The sequence below is a fragment of the Zonotrichia albicollis genome, chromosome 1 (genome assembly GCF_047830755.1).
Source record: "Zonotrichia albicollis isolate bZonAlb1 chromosome 1, bZonAlb1.hap1, whole genome shotgun sequence".
Taxonomy (NCBI): Eukaryota; Metazoa; Chordata; class Aves; order Passeriformes; family Passerellidae; genus Zonotrichia; species Zonotrichia albicollis.
The window spans coordinates 120732679-120749234 of record NC_133819.1 but is presented as its reverse complement, the minus strand read 5'-3'; the positions used below and the strand labels follow the sequence as shown (position 1 = coordinate 120749234).

At 37.6% G+C, this 16556-nt stretch overlaps 1 protein-coding gene across 1 annotated transcript in view; it reads right to left on the bottom strand.

Annotated features, from left to right (window-relative positions):
- PREX2 (phosphatidylinositol-3,4,5-trisphosphate dependent Rac exchange factor 2) overlaps positions 1 to 16556 on the bottom strand; it is a 171377-nt gene that overhangs the window by 112858 nt on the left and 41963 nt on the right. The window contains exons 3-8 of the mRNA XM_005479357.4: positions 14061 to 14132; positions 13862 to 13984; positions 12008 to 12112; positions 9201 to 9302; positions 7357 to 7518; positions 116 to 249 (exon numbers count right to left, since the gene is read on the bottom strand). Of these exons, the coding sequence (XP_005479414.1) occupies positions 116 to 249; positions 7357 to 7518; positions 9201 to 9302; positions 12008 to 12112; positions 13862 to 13984; positions 14061 to 14132 (698 nt within the window). The remainder of the gene's footprint in view (positions 1 to 115; positions 250 to 7356; positions 7519 to 9200; positions 9303 to 12007; positions 12113 to 13861; positions 13985 to 14060; positions 14133 to 16556) is intronic.

Genomic DNA, 16556 nt, shown 5'->3' with positions numbered 1-16556 from the left:
TTGGTAAGTTTCTTCTAAAAATGTTAACTTTTATGCTGTGGTTCTTATGGAACACCATATTCAGGATTAGCTTTACTGTGAGAAAAACACATTATTTTTGAAAGTAATCATTTACCTGTGCTTTTTTTTGCAGTAGACCAGAAGATTATCAAAAAGAAAAAATATCCTCTCTTGGATATTTCCTGCTGAAATTTTCAGTAGTAGTCCACTTCGCAGCATTTCTGTACATGTGTCTGTGATGTTGGACCCCTAAAATTGAGTGGAAAGAGAAGATTCTTTTAGTAAGAACTGAAGTACTTTGCATCAACTAAGGAAAAGTTTCTTATACAAACTCACAAGTATAACAATTATCTGTAAAGAACAAGTCATGGTAATTTATTGCATTGTAATTATGCAATCATCTGTAATGATGCTTAATACTAGCTTTGTGAATAGACAGTTTAATCACAAAAAGTTTCCAAATTATATTACTTTTGTGCAAAGACCTCTCCTGAAAATCAGGCCAACTCTATCTAATAACTCCTATCCTCAGTAACTTGATTCAGAAATGTGTGAAAATGGGGCTTTACAAGACATAATCTATGCCAAGATGTAATTGGAAGCTGAAGCAACCTGGGGCTTGAACATGACTAAGGGTAGATACTTCTACCCTAGATTAGGCTAAGCACAGAAGCAAAAATTAAAACCCAACAAGATATAAAACTTGGGCAAAGCTAAGAGTGGCATGTGCAGCTAGGACAGTCTAGTACATTTCCTCCTAACGTACTCCAAAGACATCAGAATTTTGGTAAGGTTTAGATATTTAGGATTAAACTTCCAATGCCTCATTTTTGCTTCAAGACAGATCATTCATGTAAAAAGGCTGTCAGGCATTTTCGTAAAATTTAATGAAAGAGAGGCAACCTTAACAAAGGAAAATATTTTCCAAAAACAATATGTAAAAAATTCATGGTACTTGTATGCCTTGTAAAGAGAAATTTACTTCTCAAGGAAGCCTACCTTGAACTCTGAGGTGCACTTTGCTAGTCTGAAAAATCATGCTCCTGTGGGGCAGAGCTGCTGTCCAAGTGCATGCCCATCCAGACATGCAAGCCTATTGATAATTTTATTGTCTATTGTGCTGGCTGCAACAAGCACACACCCAGGGTTTGAAGTTTCCTGACTTGAGGGAGTCAAAGCCTTCTTGTAAACCCTGAAAAACCAGGGCTCTCATCATCTACACATGTTCTGAATGGTTTAGGCATGTGATAACTGCAGTTACTTCCCCTTCTTGATCTAACCACAGTAGTCCAAAGAAAAATGGATTCAATTAAGAACCAAGAAGCAAACACACATTCTGATCTCACAGTTCTTCATCCTTCTGTCCATCCTTTGTATGTCACAGCTGTGAATATTGAGCAATAGCTCAGGCTGTCCTAAGGAGAATGCAGTCTGTTTACAGAGATAAGTGAGATTGCACAACCATCACACTGGAACACAATCCAGGTCTCCAAGCAAAGCCACTGCAGGGTCTGTACTAACTAACCACTACAGCTTCCATCCAGGATCAAGTGAGCAAACAAGCCAAAGATGAATGGCACCTATAGCCACTACAGCACATTTCCCTTCTTAAGACAGCATCAGTAACAGCATGCTAATTTTACAGTTTTATTCAAAATCAAACACTGAAACATTTTAAAAGCACACTTAGTGATATAAATTAGGCATAAATTAGGGCTGTGTGTAATGCTTGTTGACTATAATTACAGAAAAACAGGTCACTTTTTTCCATTCCATTTCATTGCTTTTGTGTATTAAAGAGTAAACAATATCTTATTCTGTGTTTCAAATTTGCTGGAATAGTACTTACTAACAATTTGCATTTTAAAAGGTTGGATACTTTCTAAAGGGTCTCGGTTTGTTTTTTACACAAAACTTCAACTTGGCAGAAAAATAGTAGCTTTTTGTAAGGAAGCCAAAAAATATCAGCTTAAGGCTTCAGAATTGTACAAGAAGTTTCAGCTTTCTAAAAAAGGATGGAATTCTTTTCATAGAAAGGATTTTATAAAAAATTTTGTCCTTTCTTATTGAAGAATTTCATTTTCAGCATAGAAAAACACAGCCTTTTCCCAACAGTCCTAACAAGATCTGCTACTGCGCCAGCATCTTGTCATAAAATAACACATTTAATACATATTTTAAGTATATATAATTCAGACTACCTGACTTATTTACAATCACCTCATTCATTATTCAAGTTTAACACAACAGTGTGGCAGTGAGGGACATCTGTCCCACATTATTATCCTTTGTAATCCTCCTAGTTTTGGTCCCTTTGTAGAATATGCTGCTAGGTGAAAAAAACAAGGTTCTAGAGGTACTTTTTTCCCTCTGAGACATTTCATCCAAAGACTGAACAGTGTCAATGTCACTTCTCAGATACCTTCTGACAAGATCAAAACCCATGCTGGTGTGATTGCAGGTCAGTGAATTTTGTTAGGGCTGTTTTATTTGCTGAAGTCCAAGGGAATAAGAAAACAGGACCAGAAGTCACATCTTGTTGTCCTCCATAACATTCCAAGTGCAGAAAAATCCCCTGTCACTTCCCTGCCTATGTAATACTTAGGACTTGCCTGTTTCTAGACTTTAGGTGGGCATGGAGCTGAAATGGACAAAAATGGAAGGGTATATTATCTGAAACACGGCTGTTTCTACATCTGATCTGATCTCCACCACATCCCTTGGAGATGAAAAACATGCCTGAGGAAGGGTGAAGCAGAGAGCACACACAAGCACTGCCAAATATACCGTGCAATTCAAAGGGCTGACAACCATAACAAGCTTTCATGAAGGATGGAGCTACACCTTAACCCTCCCAGGGGTTCTCACCAGGAACACCAAGCTACAGCTGATATCCAGCCCAGCAGGACAATTCTCTTATCCAGCTCCAAGCTGTCCCTCTCATGGGGAAGGGTCAAGGCTGCAGTAACAAACGAGAAGTCACCCCCATCTCAGAAGCAGGTGAGACTTTCTGCTGCACAGTTAAAACTGAGCTACGCTACCTACAACATCTTTGAAACTAGTATTACCAAAGCTTTCTGATACAAATGTGTTTTCATTAAGCATTCACACTGAAACTACCATAGGAATTTCCAATATGAGCAACTTGAACTTAAAAGCAATTTGCTATTTCCAAGTTTTCATGGACATTTAAACTCAGCGCTTGTAAGAGGAGATGATAGAGCTGCTCAACCTAAGTGTAAAATCACTACTACTATGCTATTCATGCCTCTGTATATTTAAAGTACCTGCAAGTAGAAATCATGGCCTATTTTCAGTGAAACCAGTGATTTTGTAATCTGTCAATTTGAAAATGCCATGTATTGTAGAAACAAATCTATTCAAATCATCTTCCAACAAATCACATAAATAATTCAGTTGGGGGAAAAAACAACCTGCAAAGCAGGCTTATACTGTGAATCTGGACTAATTTTGCCTCCATCTGTCCTACTGGGTCACTAAAGACTGTACAGCAACTCTCTTCTGTGGGCAGCACCCCAAACAAATACTCTGTGCCCTTTGAGGACAGCTGGTATGGAAATTAAAAGCCCATCAAATCTTGGAGCCTGATGGCTATTTAGGAATAACTGGCTTCTGAAAACCTTTCTGATAACCACAGGTGTCACCTATGATTCTAACTAAGGAAACAGCTCAGGTGAGAGGTCTGAAATGCGGGCTACCAGGACCATATCAAAAAATAACAGCACTGGAAAGATAGAGACTGTATCTCAGGTAAAATATTACTTGATGATAGGGAATCACATCGAGTACTATCTGGAATGGAAAGGAACAGAATACCCCATGCTACTCTCACTAAGTGGCCTATGACTCACATTGGGTTGTTCAGCTTCCAGCTTACAACAAATGCAACAATTTTTTCTTCTCTCACTGAAACATCCACGCAAATTTTACTGACAGACTCCCTGAGCTGCAACTGAGACAGCCACCTACACAAGTTCTGAATTCAGGCCAATAAATTAAACCACTTAGGAAATTAAGTGAGAAGGTCATTATATTCAAAATCATCTTTCTTGAAACAGATGTTCCTTTTTTTCCATGAATTCGTATTTTTATCATAATAAACACAAGCTTCATTTTATGACACTTAAGTATAGGAATTCAAGTCATGCTTTGATCAGATTCTAAAAATAGTCTTTATTTTTTTCCCTTTCCTTCTAGTTGGGGCCAAGCAATGTGCTAAGCATTTCCTTCTGGAAGGAAATCTCCAGCAAGTTTGCCTCTTTATTTTCAGCACTGCAGAAAACCAGATGTTTATTTAATTAAATCCACTCTTAAACATTGCATTCAGGAATTTTTTTTTTTTTGTAGTTGTTGTTGGGAATCCTTCAAATACTGTCAGCTCATATACATGTCCTGGAATTCTTACCATTTCAAGGACTAACCTTATACTATGTCTGAAAAAGATGCACATCTTAAGATCAAGGCAATTTTGCCAGATTGTGCACCCTGTGGTTGCCATATATTATCAAACCCAATCAGCTAAAATACAATAAACACCACATAACCCTACTGGAAACATCCTATTTTAAGACAATGGCACTCTTTCAGAGTTCAAGCGTACATGAAACCCTAAAATGAAATCTAGGAAGAGTGGAGATGGAAAAAATAAAACAAAAACCAAACAAACAACCCACCAAAGCTGGTAGGAAATTACTTTGTTACAGAGTAGAGAATACATTCTGAGCACAAGGAGAATAAGTCTGTTTCAAATGCTTACTTCCATACTGTTACCATTCTTTCTTTATTGTTACCTTTGCTCATTAACACATTTCCAAAAGCAACCATATTTCCTACCAGATGTTCTACCTAGAATTCAGAAGAAACTTAATGCAGGAAAGGGCATTCCCTGATAGAGGTTTGAGAACAGTAAGTTCTTAACCAACTGATATGACTAATAATGCATTGAGTTAATAATACTGTAACTTTATACTGGAGTGTGTTCATTAAAAAGGATTTGAAAAATATCTATGACTCAGACAATGGAAGCAGGTAGAAGAATTTTAATCACTGTAGTACAATAGAAAATTTAATTGAAAAGTTAAAAATAATAGAAGGAATAAAGTGGTGATAGACAATAAGGATTATTTAGCAAATTTCCTTGCCATAAAGTATTGAGCACTTAACTTGCAATTGGTTCTATCATGAGTTTACATATCATGAGAAACATTTAAATGTTGAGCTATACTAACCTTCACAAGGTACTGCTGATAATAGAAACTTCAAGCCAATTTTAAGAATAAACACATTTTCACCTAGTCTAGAGGAGAGGACAAGCTGTTAAGTGATGTTAACTAGAGCTCCTCTCCATTTGAACATTTAGAAATTTACTTTCTATTATTCCTCTCTTTTTTAAAATCCTTCAAACAATACAATAGCATTTGCTTTAAATTATTTTCTTTTATTTCAGATAGAAGGTTACAAATAAGTGCAGAAAGTAGTGTCTGAATATGGACCAGCAATTATATCACTTTTCTACTTGCTAAAACTCCTTCTCATGATGCACAGTGAATTTTAGTGGTATTTCATAGTGACCATCCTGCAGCAAAACATTACAGTGCACTGAGTTCCAGCATGAGATGATTTACCAGAAATGGAAAAGCAGCTCTTGAAAATGCCTCTACACAAGGAAAAAATACCTGAAGTGAAGCATTTCAAATCACAAAATGCACTGAAGAAACATGAAGAATTTTGATTGAAGTAAAATTAGTCACTAAATCCACATTTAGAATGAACCAAATCTTCCTACACTACTCAATTAACAACAAACCACACATTTGCAAAAGTCCACAGATCAGGAGATTTCACATGGAGCATACAGAAAATAATTATGTGGTGTCATGGGTAGTATTTAGGGGGTGTCTTTGTCCAGATCTCCTTTCAGATAGTGGCTTTTTCTGCTGAACCCTTCTGGATGACAGGGAAGAGCTAAATCCAGTACTGCAGAACCAGAGCACATTCTTAGGCACAGCAAAGTTCAAGAAACAGCAGGTACAGTAAAATCAGGAGGTGTAGGGAGGGAATAAAGCCATGCACAAACTATTTCTTATTTCTGCTTTTTTACCTACTACTACAAATATCTACTTAAAAGTTGTCTATTCTAGTCAGTGTTCTAATTGTTATTTGTCAGACTTTGTGGGGAACTTTCTCAAAGTTCAGACTGCTTTGTCTTGAGGCTTTCTCTGCTTCAGTGTCCCATCTGTGTCCCATGCACATCCCCAACCCTTCCTTCCCTAGGCACCCTACAAAGGAAATTTCCCACTATATAGACTGAGGTCTTTCAGTACCAGACTAACATGCAACAAACACATTTTTCTTGCTACATCTCCCAGTCTGCAAGCCTCCCACAAAGCTTAAAGAGATAAAACCTATTTCTCCAGTTCTTAAGTACCTTTCTCAGGAAGAGAAGAAGCATATTTGAGCAAAGTATTCAAAAAACAAAGGATTGCTTCCAGGTTAAAATCTGCCTCTTAAAAAGCCTGGGTACTTTTGGTTTTTTAAGTCAGTTTTGAATATGGTTACACTGTTTGCTTTATATTTCTTTCATTGAAATTTTGTGTTTGCCTTCTATTCCAGTGCAGTCAGCTCACTCACATCAATACAAAACAACCAAGGGAATTTAAAGATACACTCTTATCTGCACCTGTCTTTCTATATTAACTAATTATGGTGCTCAGAATAGTTAAAAAGGAAGATTTTGATGCTACAACTACTTAATCGTGGCTCTTCTGGTTACTACTTAAAATTCTAACTCAGAACCAGATCTATGGTTACTTCACAAAACTTGGTTGAAGCACTAAAGTTCTTGCATTTGCAAATCATTAAAAAAACCCACAAATCTCATAGAGATTCCATTAAATGTGTTTAAATTAGGTTAGTTCACCCAATATTAAGGGACTACCAACAAGCCGACAAAAACTTACAGGTTCAATGCTTAACCAATAATAAACAATAAGCAAAATATCCTTTGACCAGACCAAAAGCTGCTAGGCCAGCATAGACAGCAGTAAAATAAAATCGGCATTTAAATTAGGATTTATAAATGTGTCTGTGTGCACAGATATATGTTAATACAAATGCTAAATAACTATCTTCCCTTGAAGTCTGCTATTTCATACAGCATTGCTCAGTCATGGAAAACTTAATTTACAGAGTAGATCTCAAATGCGGTAAACTCACAGAACTGTGGACTTGACAGCACCTAAGGATCACAAAAACAGTGCAGCACACACTTGTGGAAAACTGTTACTCTCTCCTCAACAGAGAAAGCAACAAATCTTATGACGGTAATGACGGTACCTCCCATCCTTCAACGTGAGACTGCCATTCTTCCAAAAATTCTAATTTTTCCATTTGTCTCTTGGCCTCATTTATGTTGGAACAGACAGCTTTCATGGCCTGGAGAGCTTCCATTAGGGCTGCATAGTCACTGTGCTTCCTTGGAGTCCGCTTCAGTAATTCCTATTTAGACACAGAAAAATAGGAAAAAAATAAAAGAAAAGAAAAAAAGAAACCAGTCTTTGATCTCTAAAGGTCCATTACAGGAGACTTAAATCAAACCAGCATACAAAAAGAAAATAGCCACTCTTCTCTTTTACTAAGCAGAAAAGCAGTAACCCTTCTAAAATGTTCCTAGTAGGACACTCAAGAGTAATGAATTATTAACAATAAATAATCATTACGACTTTGGAAGAAGTTTGCATTTCAGCTACTTTCTCCTCCAACAATGTTTCCTCATGTTGAGCTTCGAGGTTTGGGTTTGTTTTTTACATTCTGCAGGATACAACTCTCAAGAGCAAGGATAACAACTCTGCTTAAACAACCAGTAGATCGCTCATGTCAAAATTAACACCTGCCTTTCCTACAACTCAGGGCCGAAAACACATTCCTTCAGCTGTACACTATTGTTTAACCTCATGCAATGCAGCAAAGCAGTGAACAATAGCTTAGGTGACTCACTGATTTCAGATGCACTGGCAGCCATGCCGATAAACAAAAGTGGAGCCACCAGCATTTGGTTGAGATTTCCCATCTCAAGCTACCAACTCCCCATTTACAGCTGGGCTGACTGAGAACAGCCTTCAGCAAAGCCCTAACCCTGCTGCCACCACACCCTGTATTTAAATTTTCTTAATATATTCATTTCATTGCTCTAGAGTAATTCATTAGTCATTTTTCCCTGTTTTATCTGTATGCCTTTCAAAAATAGAATAGAAAAATAACTTCAGAATAGACCAAGGGAACTGTAAAGCCACAGCTATCTCAGATGACTCACACCTCATTGTAATGATTACATTTTTAATCTGTTTTAAAAACTTTTTTATTCTGACCTGTTTCTTACTAGATTTTTTTTATGTCATACGCCTCACAACTGGCAACGTGGCAAATCAACACTCACAAATGCATTGTGAAAAATACTGTCCAATAGTCATTTTTCAGGTAGCTTTTAGAGTAGAATCTGCTGTGGTTTTCCTCTCAGAGTTTGGAACAATAAGCAATACAAGATCTTAATTTATTAACAATTTGCTTAAAATACTTGCTTTCTTTCTTGTATTTTATTTCCTAAGAGGGTAAATTGCAAATCCAGATGTTTGAATATCTACTGTTTATCACCACATTATCATTTTTCATTTATTTAAGCTGTCACAATATGATAACAACAAACATATAATTGCACATAAAACCATTTACAGCACCTGTTACTCTACAGTTTTTCTTGTAAAAAAAAAATCCATTAATATTTTTCATTTTCAGTTTGTTGATGGTAAATTAGCATCATCAAAGTACACCCCCAACAAACTCTGCTATCCCAAGCATTCTAAGCAAGGGCACGATTGAACCCAGCTGAAATTAGTCTCATTAAACTCTCCCCAGTGGCTCACTTCTGTCCAACAATGGGGAGGCAACCTTACAACTACAAGCAGAACAGAGCTAATCATCTCAATCCAGCCAAGCTCCTCAGTTCTTTTAATACTGATGTCACAAGACTTGCCACCAGCTTTAATGGGAGCAAGGCTGGGTCCAATATCTTAATAAAGAGATAATTCACTGCCTAGAAAGATTGTTCCTGGGGTTCAGAAACATGCTTAGCAACCAGTTTGATACAGGAAGTATAAAGTCCTCAATAAAAATCTGGTGAGTACCTTCAAAAGAAGGGGATACTTGCATATTCTCTGTATTGGTGTCACTAGATATCCCTCCAGGGGTACATCTGTGCTCTTGCGTCCTCCAAGGAGCATGCAGTTCTGGAGAGGGAACGGGTTCACCAATTATTGAAAAATCCCAAGAAAATTATCAGAAATGAAGACAAGAGCATAGGTATACAGCAATGTTTGGCTAAAGCATACACAAACTGTGTAAATACATATATAAGGAGGGAGGTTTGCAAGACTGTCAAAAGTACAGTCTTGAACACATGCACAGGCTATCACACATGACAAGGAAGTCAAAAAGGCAGAATGCAGGCCTCTCACATTAGTACCTTCTTCATCCAGTCTGATGAAGAGGACTTTTTCTTACAGTATGAAACTAAAAAACAGTAAAAATGCTCAAAGTATGCTTTCAGACTTCAACAAACAAAAATAAAAATATTTCAGGATGACCACTACAGCTGACACTGTTTCTAAAAAGTGTTTGTAGCATTAAGTAGTATCAAAGATGGTTTGAATGTTTGAACTTGACCATCCTATTAACATTTAATTTTTTGTTACACACCTCAAAAAAACCATGTTCTATTTTCATGCTTCTATATTTAAATTTTATGTGAAATGAATAAAATATCCTGAAGTCATGGGCAAAAGGCTATTAAAAAATATCGACAAGACATCTGATCATGGAAGCAGAGAGTAAATTAAACATTGGGTGGAAGTACCCAATAAAAGTAGCTGAGAGAGAGAAAAGAATAAGGGCTTTTGGGGATAAGAAAACACACAAAGCACATCACAGCAAATATTTGGAATTGCTGGAATTAAAGTGTAAGTACAAAAAGACCTAAAGTAATGATGACAATTATTTTATGGAGAGATCAGAAGGAATTGTGATGCAATGGCATGAGATAATCTCAGCTTCAAAGAACAAGTTGTCTAAACTGAGGACACTAAAGAAAATCAGTTTAAGACAGCCAGATGAGATGTAGACACAGGCCACAAATCTGGATGCAGACACATTGTTGATGGAACAGAGGCTGCACAACTGGCTGGCCACCCAACACACTTCTCCTACAACCAGCGCTGCTGGGGGTGTCCACACCCACTCTTAAGTCTCTGCTTTGTACTCATGCTTAACCAGCTTCTGGCCTATCCTAAAGGATGCTTTAGCCTAAAGGATTTCACTTCCAAACACAAAAGCTTTACTGATAAAGACACAGTAAGATAATGGCAATGAAGACTATAGTTGTTACAACAACTGCCTCCATACTCAAAGCCTCAAAAGTTCTGGCTTCAGCTCCCAGTAATTTATAGATTACCACAACTCTAATGACCCAAATCCTTTGGTGTACCCAGAAGGCATTGACAGTGCTTTCAAATCATGCTCTAAATCCATGAGGGACCCAAACCAGAAGAGAAAGACCTCTGCATGTGTCCCAGAGCACCTAAAACAGACACACTATGAACTGCCACAATGGCACACTTGGCTTCTTTTACCACAAAACAAGCTCTTTGCCATCTTTCTCCAGTATTTTGCTTTTTGCCTCTGTAGTCAGAATTCACCCTTTCTTCTTGAGTCTGGCCGTGCTGCTCCCAATACAAGAATCACATGTATGAAACTCCCCAGTCTGGGACAAAGTGACAGATATTGTGTCAACCACTGAGGAAAAATAGAACAATTTTGAAGCAGTCTTTAACTGTGAATCACCATTTCTGTGTAAGAGATTCTTAGCAAAAAGGCAGATGGTGCCTCATGTCACACAGTATCTCCCACAATAAGGAAATTCCCAAACTGCTCATTAACTTGGCTGTAAGTAAGTGCAGCTGGGGAGTCAGCTCTGGTATCTTTCAAAGCATCAGTGTGATGCAATAGGACTTCACCAATAACTCTGTCAACAGCAGTAGTGGAACCCTACTGCATGCTAAAAATAATTAATAAAATTAACTGAAGACTTGTGATACTGTCAGTGTTGGCAGAATCTTTTTTCCTCAAATACATCTGTGATGCTTTGCTGAAAGGGTCATTTGTTCTCCAGTCCCAAAACACGATGATCAAATCTGATCACTCCAAAATGTGATAGCATATCCATGGACACTTGCTCAGGTATTTAATTTTCAATATAGTAGACCACTCATTTCAAAGCTAACCTTTATACCACAGGACACCATGGAGGAAACTCAAAAGTCATTCCACACTGAATCCTGCTTTTGACAACTAAAGTCAACTATTAGCAAACTCAGTATTTACATGAAAATTTGTTTTGCTGTTAAAAAACCATGAGGACTATCAGACTTAACATTTTCAAACCCCTCCTTACTTGTCTTATAAAGTGAAAGACTACTTGTGGAGCTGTTTCTTTCACCTTAGATTAAGTCAGCATATAAAACTCAAATGGCTACTTGATGCAAAACAAAAGATGTTTCTGTCTGCAACAGCAGTGGCTACAGTAGCAGAATGTGGACATCCCCTTCAGAAGTTCTGCTGAGTTCTCCAGCTCCTTCCTACAATTCCTTTCCCTATCACTCCTCATCTATTTTATCCTATTCTTTGCCCTTTCTAGAGAGTCACACCCTTGTATCCTAGCCAGTATCTTCAAGGTACACTGCCTAATTCTGTATTACCCACAGATCCAAGCACAGCAATGAAAATATTATTTAACCACACTCTTCCTCTGGAAACACCACCCCCACCTAAAATTGCCTGCTAACCACTTGCAGGTGTGCTTGTACTTGTTACATGGTGGAGGTGAAAAGAAAAATCTGAAAAATACGAAGTTAGAAACACGAACTCAAAGTTTATTTACCAAAAGAAACGTCCGCACTGTTCTTATTTTGTTCAGGTCAAGAAGAACTTTCTGTGCCTTCTCGTGGTTGCTACAGTACTCATCATAGATACGGAATTTCTCTTTCTGCAGAAACAAAAAGAGACATTGTTTTTCACTTGTCATTTTGATTTTTTTAAATTAATAAAACATGGAATGAACTCTTTGCAAAGCTAATATGGCCTTCATTCTAGAAAGTCAGCTCTTCTTCATACATTTATTATTTGAGGTCTAGCCTCAAATTATGAACAGTCTGGAAGCACCACTTGGGAATTTCAAACACAGATTCATAGAAAACAAGGTTGAAAGGGACCTCAGGGATCATCTGGTCCAACCTCTCTTGGCAAGAGCATGGTCTAGACAAGACGGCCCAGAATCCTGTACAGTGGAATCTTAAATGTGTCCAATGTTGACAAATCCACCACTTCCCTGGGGAGATTATTCCAATGGCTGATTGTTCTCACTGTGAAAAATTTTTCTTTGGAGTCCAATTGGAATTTCACCGGGAGAAACTTGTACCCATTACCCCTCCTATTATTCACGTCATTCTGTAAAATGGGAGTCTCCATCTTTGTAGCCACCTTTAAATACTGGAACATACAGATAAAGTCTCATTTAAGCCTTCCTTTCTCAAGTCAGTTCTCTCAGGCATGCACATGGAACACTTTCCATGATCATCCTTGTGGCTCTTCTCTTAAACCTGTCCAGACTGTCCACATCTCTTTTGTACAGCAGGGACCACAGAATTCCAGCTGAACACAGAACTCCAGCTGTGGCCTGACAAGCACTGAGCAGACAGTGATAATGATCTCTATCTCTGCTGGTGATGCTCTAACTGTTGCAACCCAGCATGTTCTTGGCTTTATTTTTTCTGTCACAGCAGCACACTGTTCAATCATATTGGGATGGTGGTCCACCAGGACACTGAGGTCTCTTTCCACAGAGCTGAGCCCCAGTTGGATAGATCCCAGCCTGTGCTGCACTCCCACAAACAAACAGGATAAAAACATACATGAAGAAAATGCAAAATGAATGGCTAATTTGTTGACATTATTACCCAATTTGCTGCTAACACTTGTTTTCAAACATGATCCATTTTTCTGTAAAGTTAAAAACTCATGTTATTCAATTTCTGTTCCATTAATAGATTTCTCCTGCCACAATGAATAATTAAAGACTTAAAAAACAAATGGGACTCTAACCAGAGATAACAATGAAACCTGGACTTTTTTTTAAGTCTACAACTGAGAGCAAACCAATTTGTCTTCATTTTGCAGAGCTCTGTAACAGTAACATCCTTGTTTTGCTCCAACAGGAAAAATAATACTCCTAGAAACCAATTACTACAGGACACACAAACACACTTGTTTGTAGAGGTACTGCAGTGGCTGGAAATCAAATGTCTTCACAATCCAGAACCATGGAGGTATTTGATCCAGTATATACAATTCTTTACTCAATATTCACATTTTTGCATAGCACTAAGGGGGAACAAAAAGATAGTACTACTCTTGCTGCATGCAACCTTGTACCTCCATCTGACACATAGGAACAGCTTTGCCCAAGTTGCAGGGCTCAGTTTGTCAGCCTGAGCTGATCTGGTGAATATAAAAATGATGAAACACCTAAAGTGTCATTTAATATGTTATTTCTTCGCTGTCCTCCCATCTCTTTCTTTTTCTTGGACATGACAGTAACCAAGAGATGAACTTCATTATGCAATCAAGCCATAATTAGGCTTCATGACTATGCACACTTATCATAATGATAGTAATTAATAAAAGCAAAAAATAAAAGAAAGACATGAAAAAAAGGCTGAAATAAAAGATAGCGTACATAATTCAGAAAGCAGGTTCCAACTTCATGCTGTGCATTGGGTTCTGGCTGTAAACAGTCCTCCACAAGGGACAGGAAGTTTTTGTGAACTGCAAGAATATCTTCAATATTTGAAAACAACATCTGCAAAAGAATAAAACATACATAAGTGAAACATCAGATATAAAACAGGAGAAAAAAATGCAACTAGGAGACTAACCTTAACTGTTTCTTCTGTGACGTTTTTATCCACTTTGGCTGCAGCACATTGGATCATTCGGTGAAGAAAAGCCTGCATGAAACAAGACAAATAAGGAAAAAGTTATTTCAGGAAGACTTGAACAACTTCTGGCATGTTATGCTTTAATTTGTTTCCCAAACTGGATATAGAACCACATCAGAATATTATTCAAAATCTAAAACAAGCTCTTTATTTATACATCATTTAGTAGTCCTGTTATTCTAACATGTTAGAAAGACCTATCTACACAGTGTTAAAAAGAGTAAAATGTTAATGAAACTGAGAAACTGAACATTCTCTGAAGTACTATTTCCATCCTGCACTCATATTACAATTAAGCAAGAGAAAAATTTATTAATTTTCAAAATCTCACTCTATTACTTTACAAATTGAGCACAAGACAAGCCAAAATAAGATGCTAATTTCCAAATTAAACTAATCAGGAGATACTATTATGTCATGTTACTTTTACCATAGCAACAAAAAGTCAGATTTCAGACATAGTAACAATCAAACTTATTTTAAAGTAAATTGGCTTAAACAACAGTCAGCTGCATCTGGTTTTGCTTAACGAAAACTCCTCTGTCCTGCCTCCCCAAGAACCTAATCCCCAGTGATCAAATCAGAAGTTAGTAATACCACCAATGAAATACCAAAATTGTAAGTTTTCTTTCATTTTACATTCAAGAACTGGACACAGAAAGAAGATGTGTACAGAAAGCAATTCCTAAAGAAATAAATGTCTCAAGTACAGAGAGCAGAATTCATTTTCATTAATTCATTTCATTGCAAAGATATTGGTACGTCCTAAAAAGTATCTACAAACTGCAGACTAAAATCTTACATTGATAATTCTTCACACAGACATGCATATTCTTCAGTCATTAAAACATGGCACCATGAGCGCACAAACGTCATGTCTTTCATAACCACTTAGCTCCGAGTCACTGTGCATTGTACACTGTACATGAGCTCATCTAAATTCTGGCGTGGTGCAAATTCCATAAAAGAGGCAATAAATAACCCCTGTGTGGAACGATAGCAGTCACAGCAGCCCTTCTTGCCCTCTGCTGGGACTTAAACATTTTCATTCCCAAGCAATGCTCCTTTCTTTGCTGAAGAGAACTATGTAACTGGCATTACACATTTTTATTACTGAAGAGTCAAATCTAGTTATCCAGGACATAAACTGAATTAAGTTTGGAATACTGCCAGCACACTGTACGTTTCCTATCGCTCTCCACAACGATGTAGATTTTCTAGTTCATTAAACCCGTCTTTTTCCTGACTATTTGTGCTTTCTTTTTAATGTTTTACTGGTGCTAAAAAAATGCCATTAACTCATTTGCAGCAGTTAACTGATCGTGGACGGCAGCCCTTTACATCATTCCTTGCTAAGAATATCCCCAGGGGTTATGGCAAATTTGCTGCATATATTATCTGTACAATCAATCCCATAAAGAGTGAAAGCCTGCATGACTTGAGTTAAATTTTGGAAGTTTTCACTAAACCATGCAACACCATCAAATATGCTTTAGAATCAAAGAGGAAAAAATAATTACAAGAACTACCTCTGAAACTCACATCTATTTTTACTATCTGTAATATCTCTCTGTTCACATTATTTCCCTATAGACCAAACACACTGCTCATCTGCACTTATGTTATCTAAGAAGATCTTCATTTCCTGTAACTCTGAAGGAAGGTGAACATTGAGCTGACTGATAGTGAAACTAAGAAGGAACTGAGAGCTGAGGCATGAGTTATTCCCAAGTGATTCAAGACGCTAGATGAGAGTCAGGAGGTCAAGAAGAGAATATATCAGCTGCAATAAACAGTTGTCCAAGCAGCCCTGTCCCAGACATCACATCTGCAGAGGTTATCAGAAAATAAATCCAGGAAAATCCAAACTTTTACAGAGCCCAGACACAAATCACTAATTAAGGTAGGGAGGTTGGGGCAACTTCAGTCCCTTCCTGCAACTTCTTGGAAGCTCCTGTAATATTTTGCTGTATTCATTCTGCAGGGGTGGTGTAGTCATGAGGCCAGTTTTTTCCCTAATATTTGCCACCTGTTCACAGTATCATAGCATCATGGAACAGCCTATGGGTTGGAAGGAACCTTAAAAACCATCTAGTCCCAATTCCCCTGCCATAGGCAGGGACACCTTCCACCACACCATGTTGCTCAGTGCTCCATTGTTCTCCCTATCAATGCAGATTTGCTTCCTGAAAAAAAGATCATTGTGCTGTGTCTCAAAAAATCAATGCATGTGACAATTTGAATTTTTCAAGCACTTGCATAAAGTTCTACAAACTGCACGTATTGCAAAGTAATTGGAATAATTCACATTTCCTAGAAGAGTAGTGTTAAGAGAATCAGGGGAGCAGAGGTAGGGATGGATGTATCCACCTCCAAGGCCAATCTCTGACTTCACCCGTTGTGGAGTGAATAATGCAAAGCATTGATGGAACC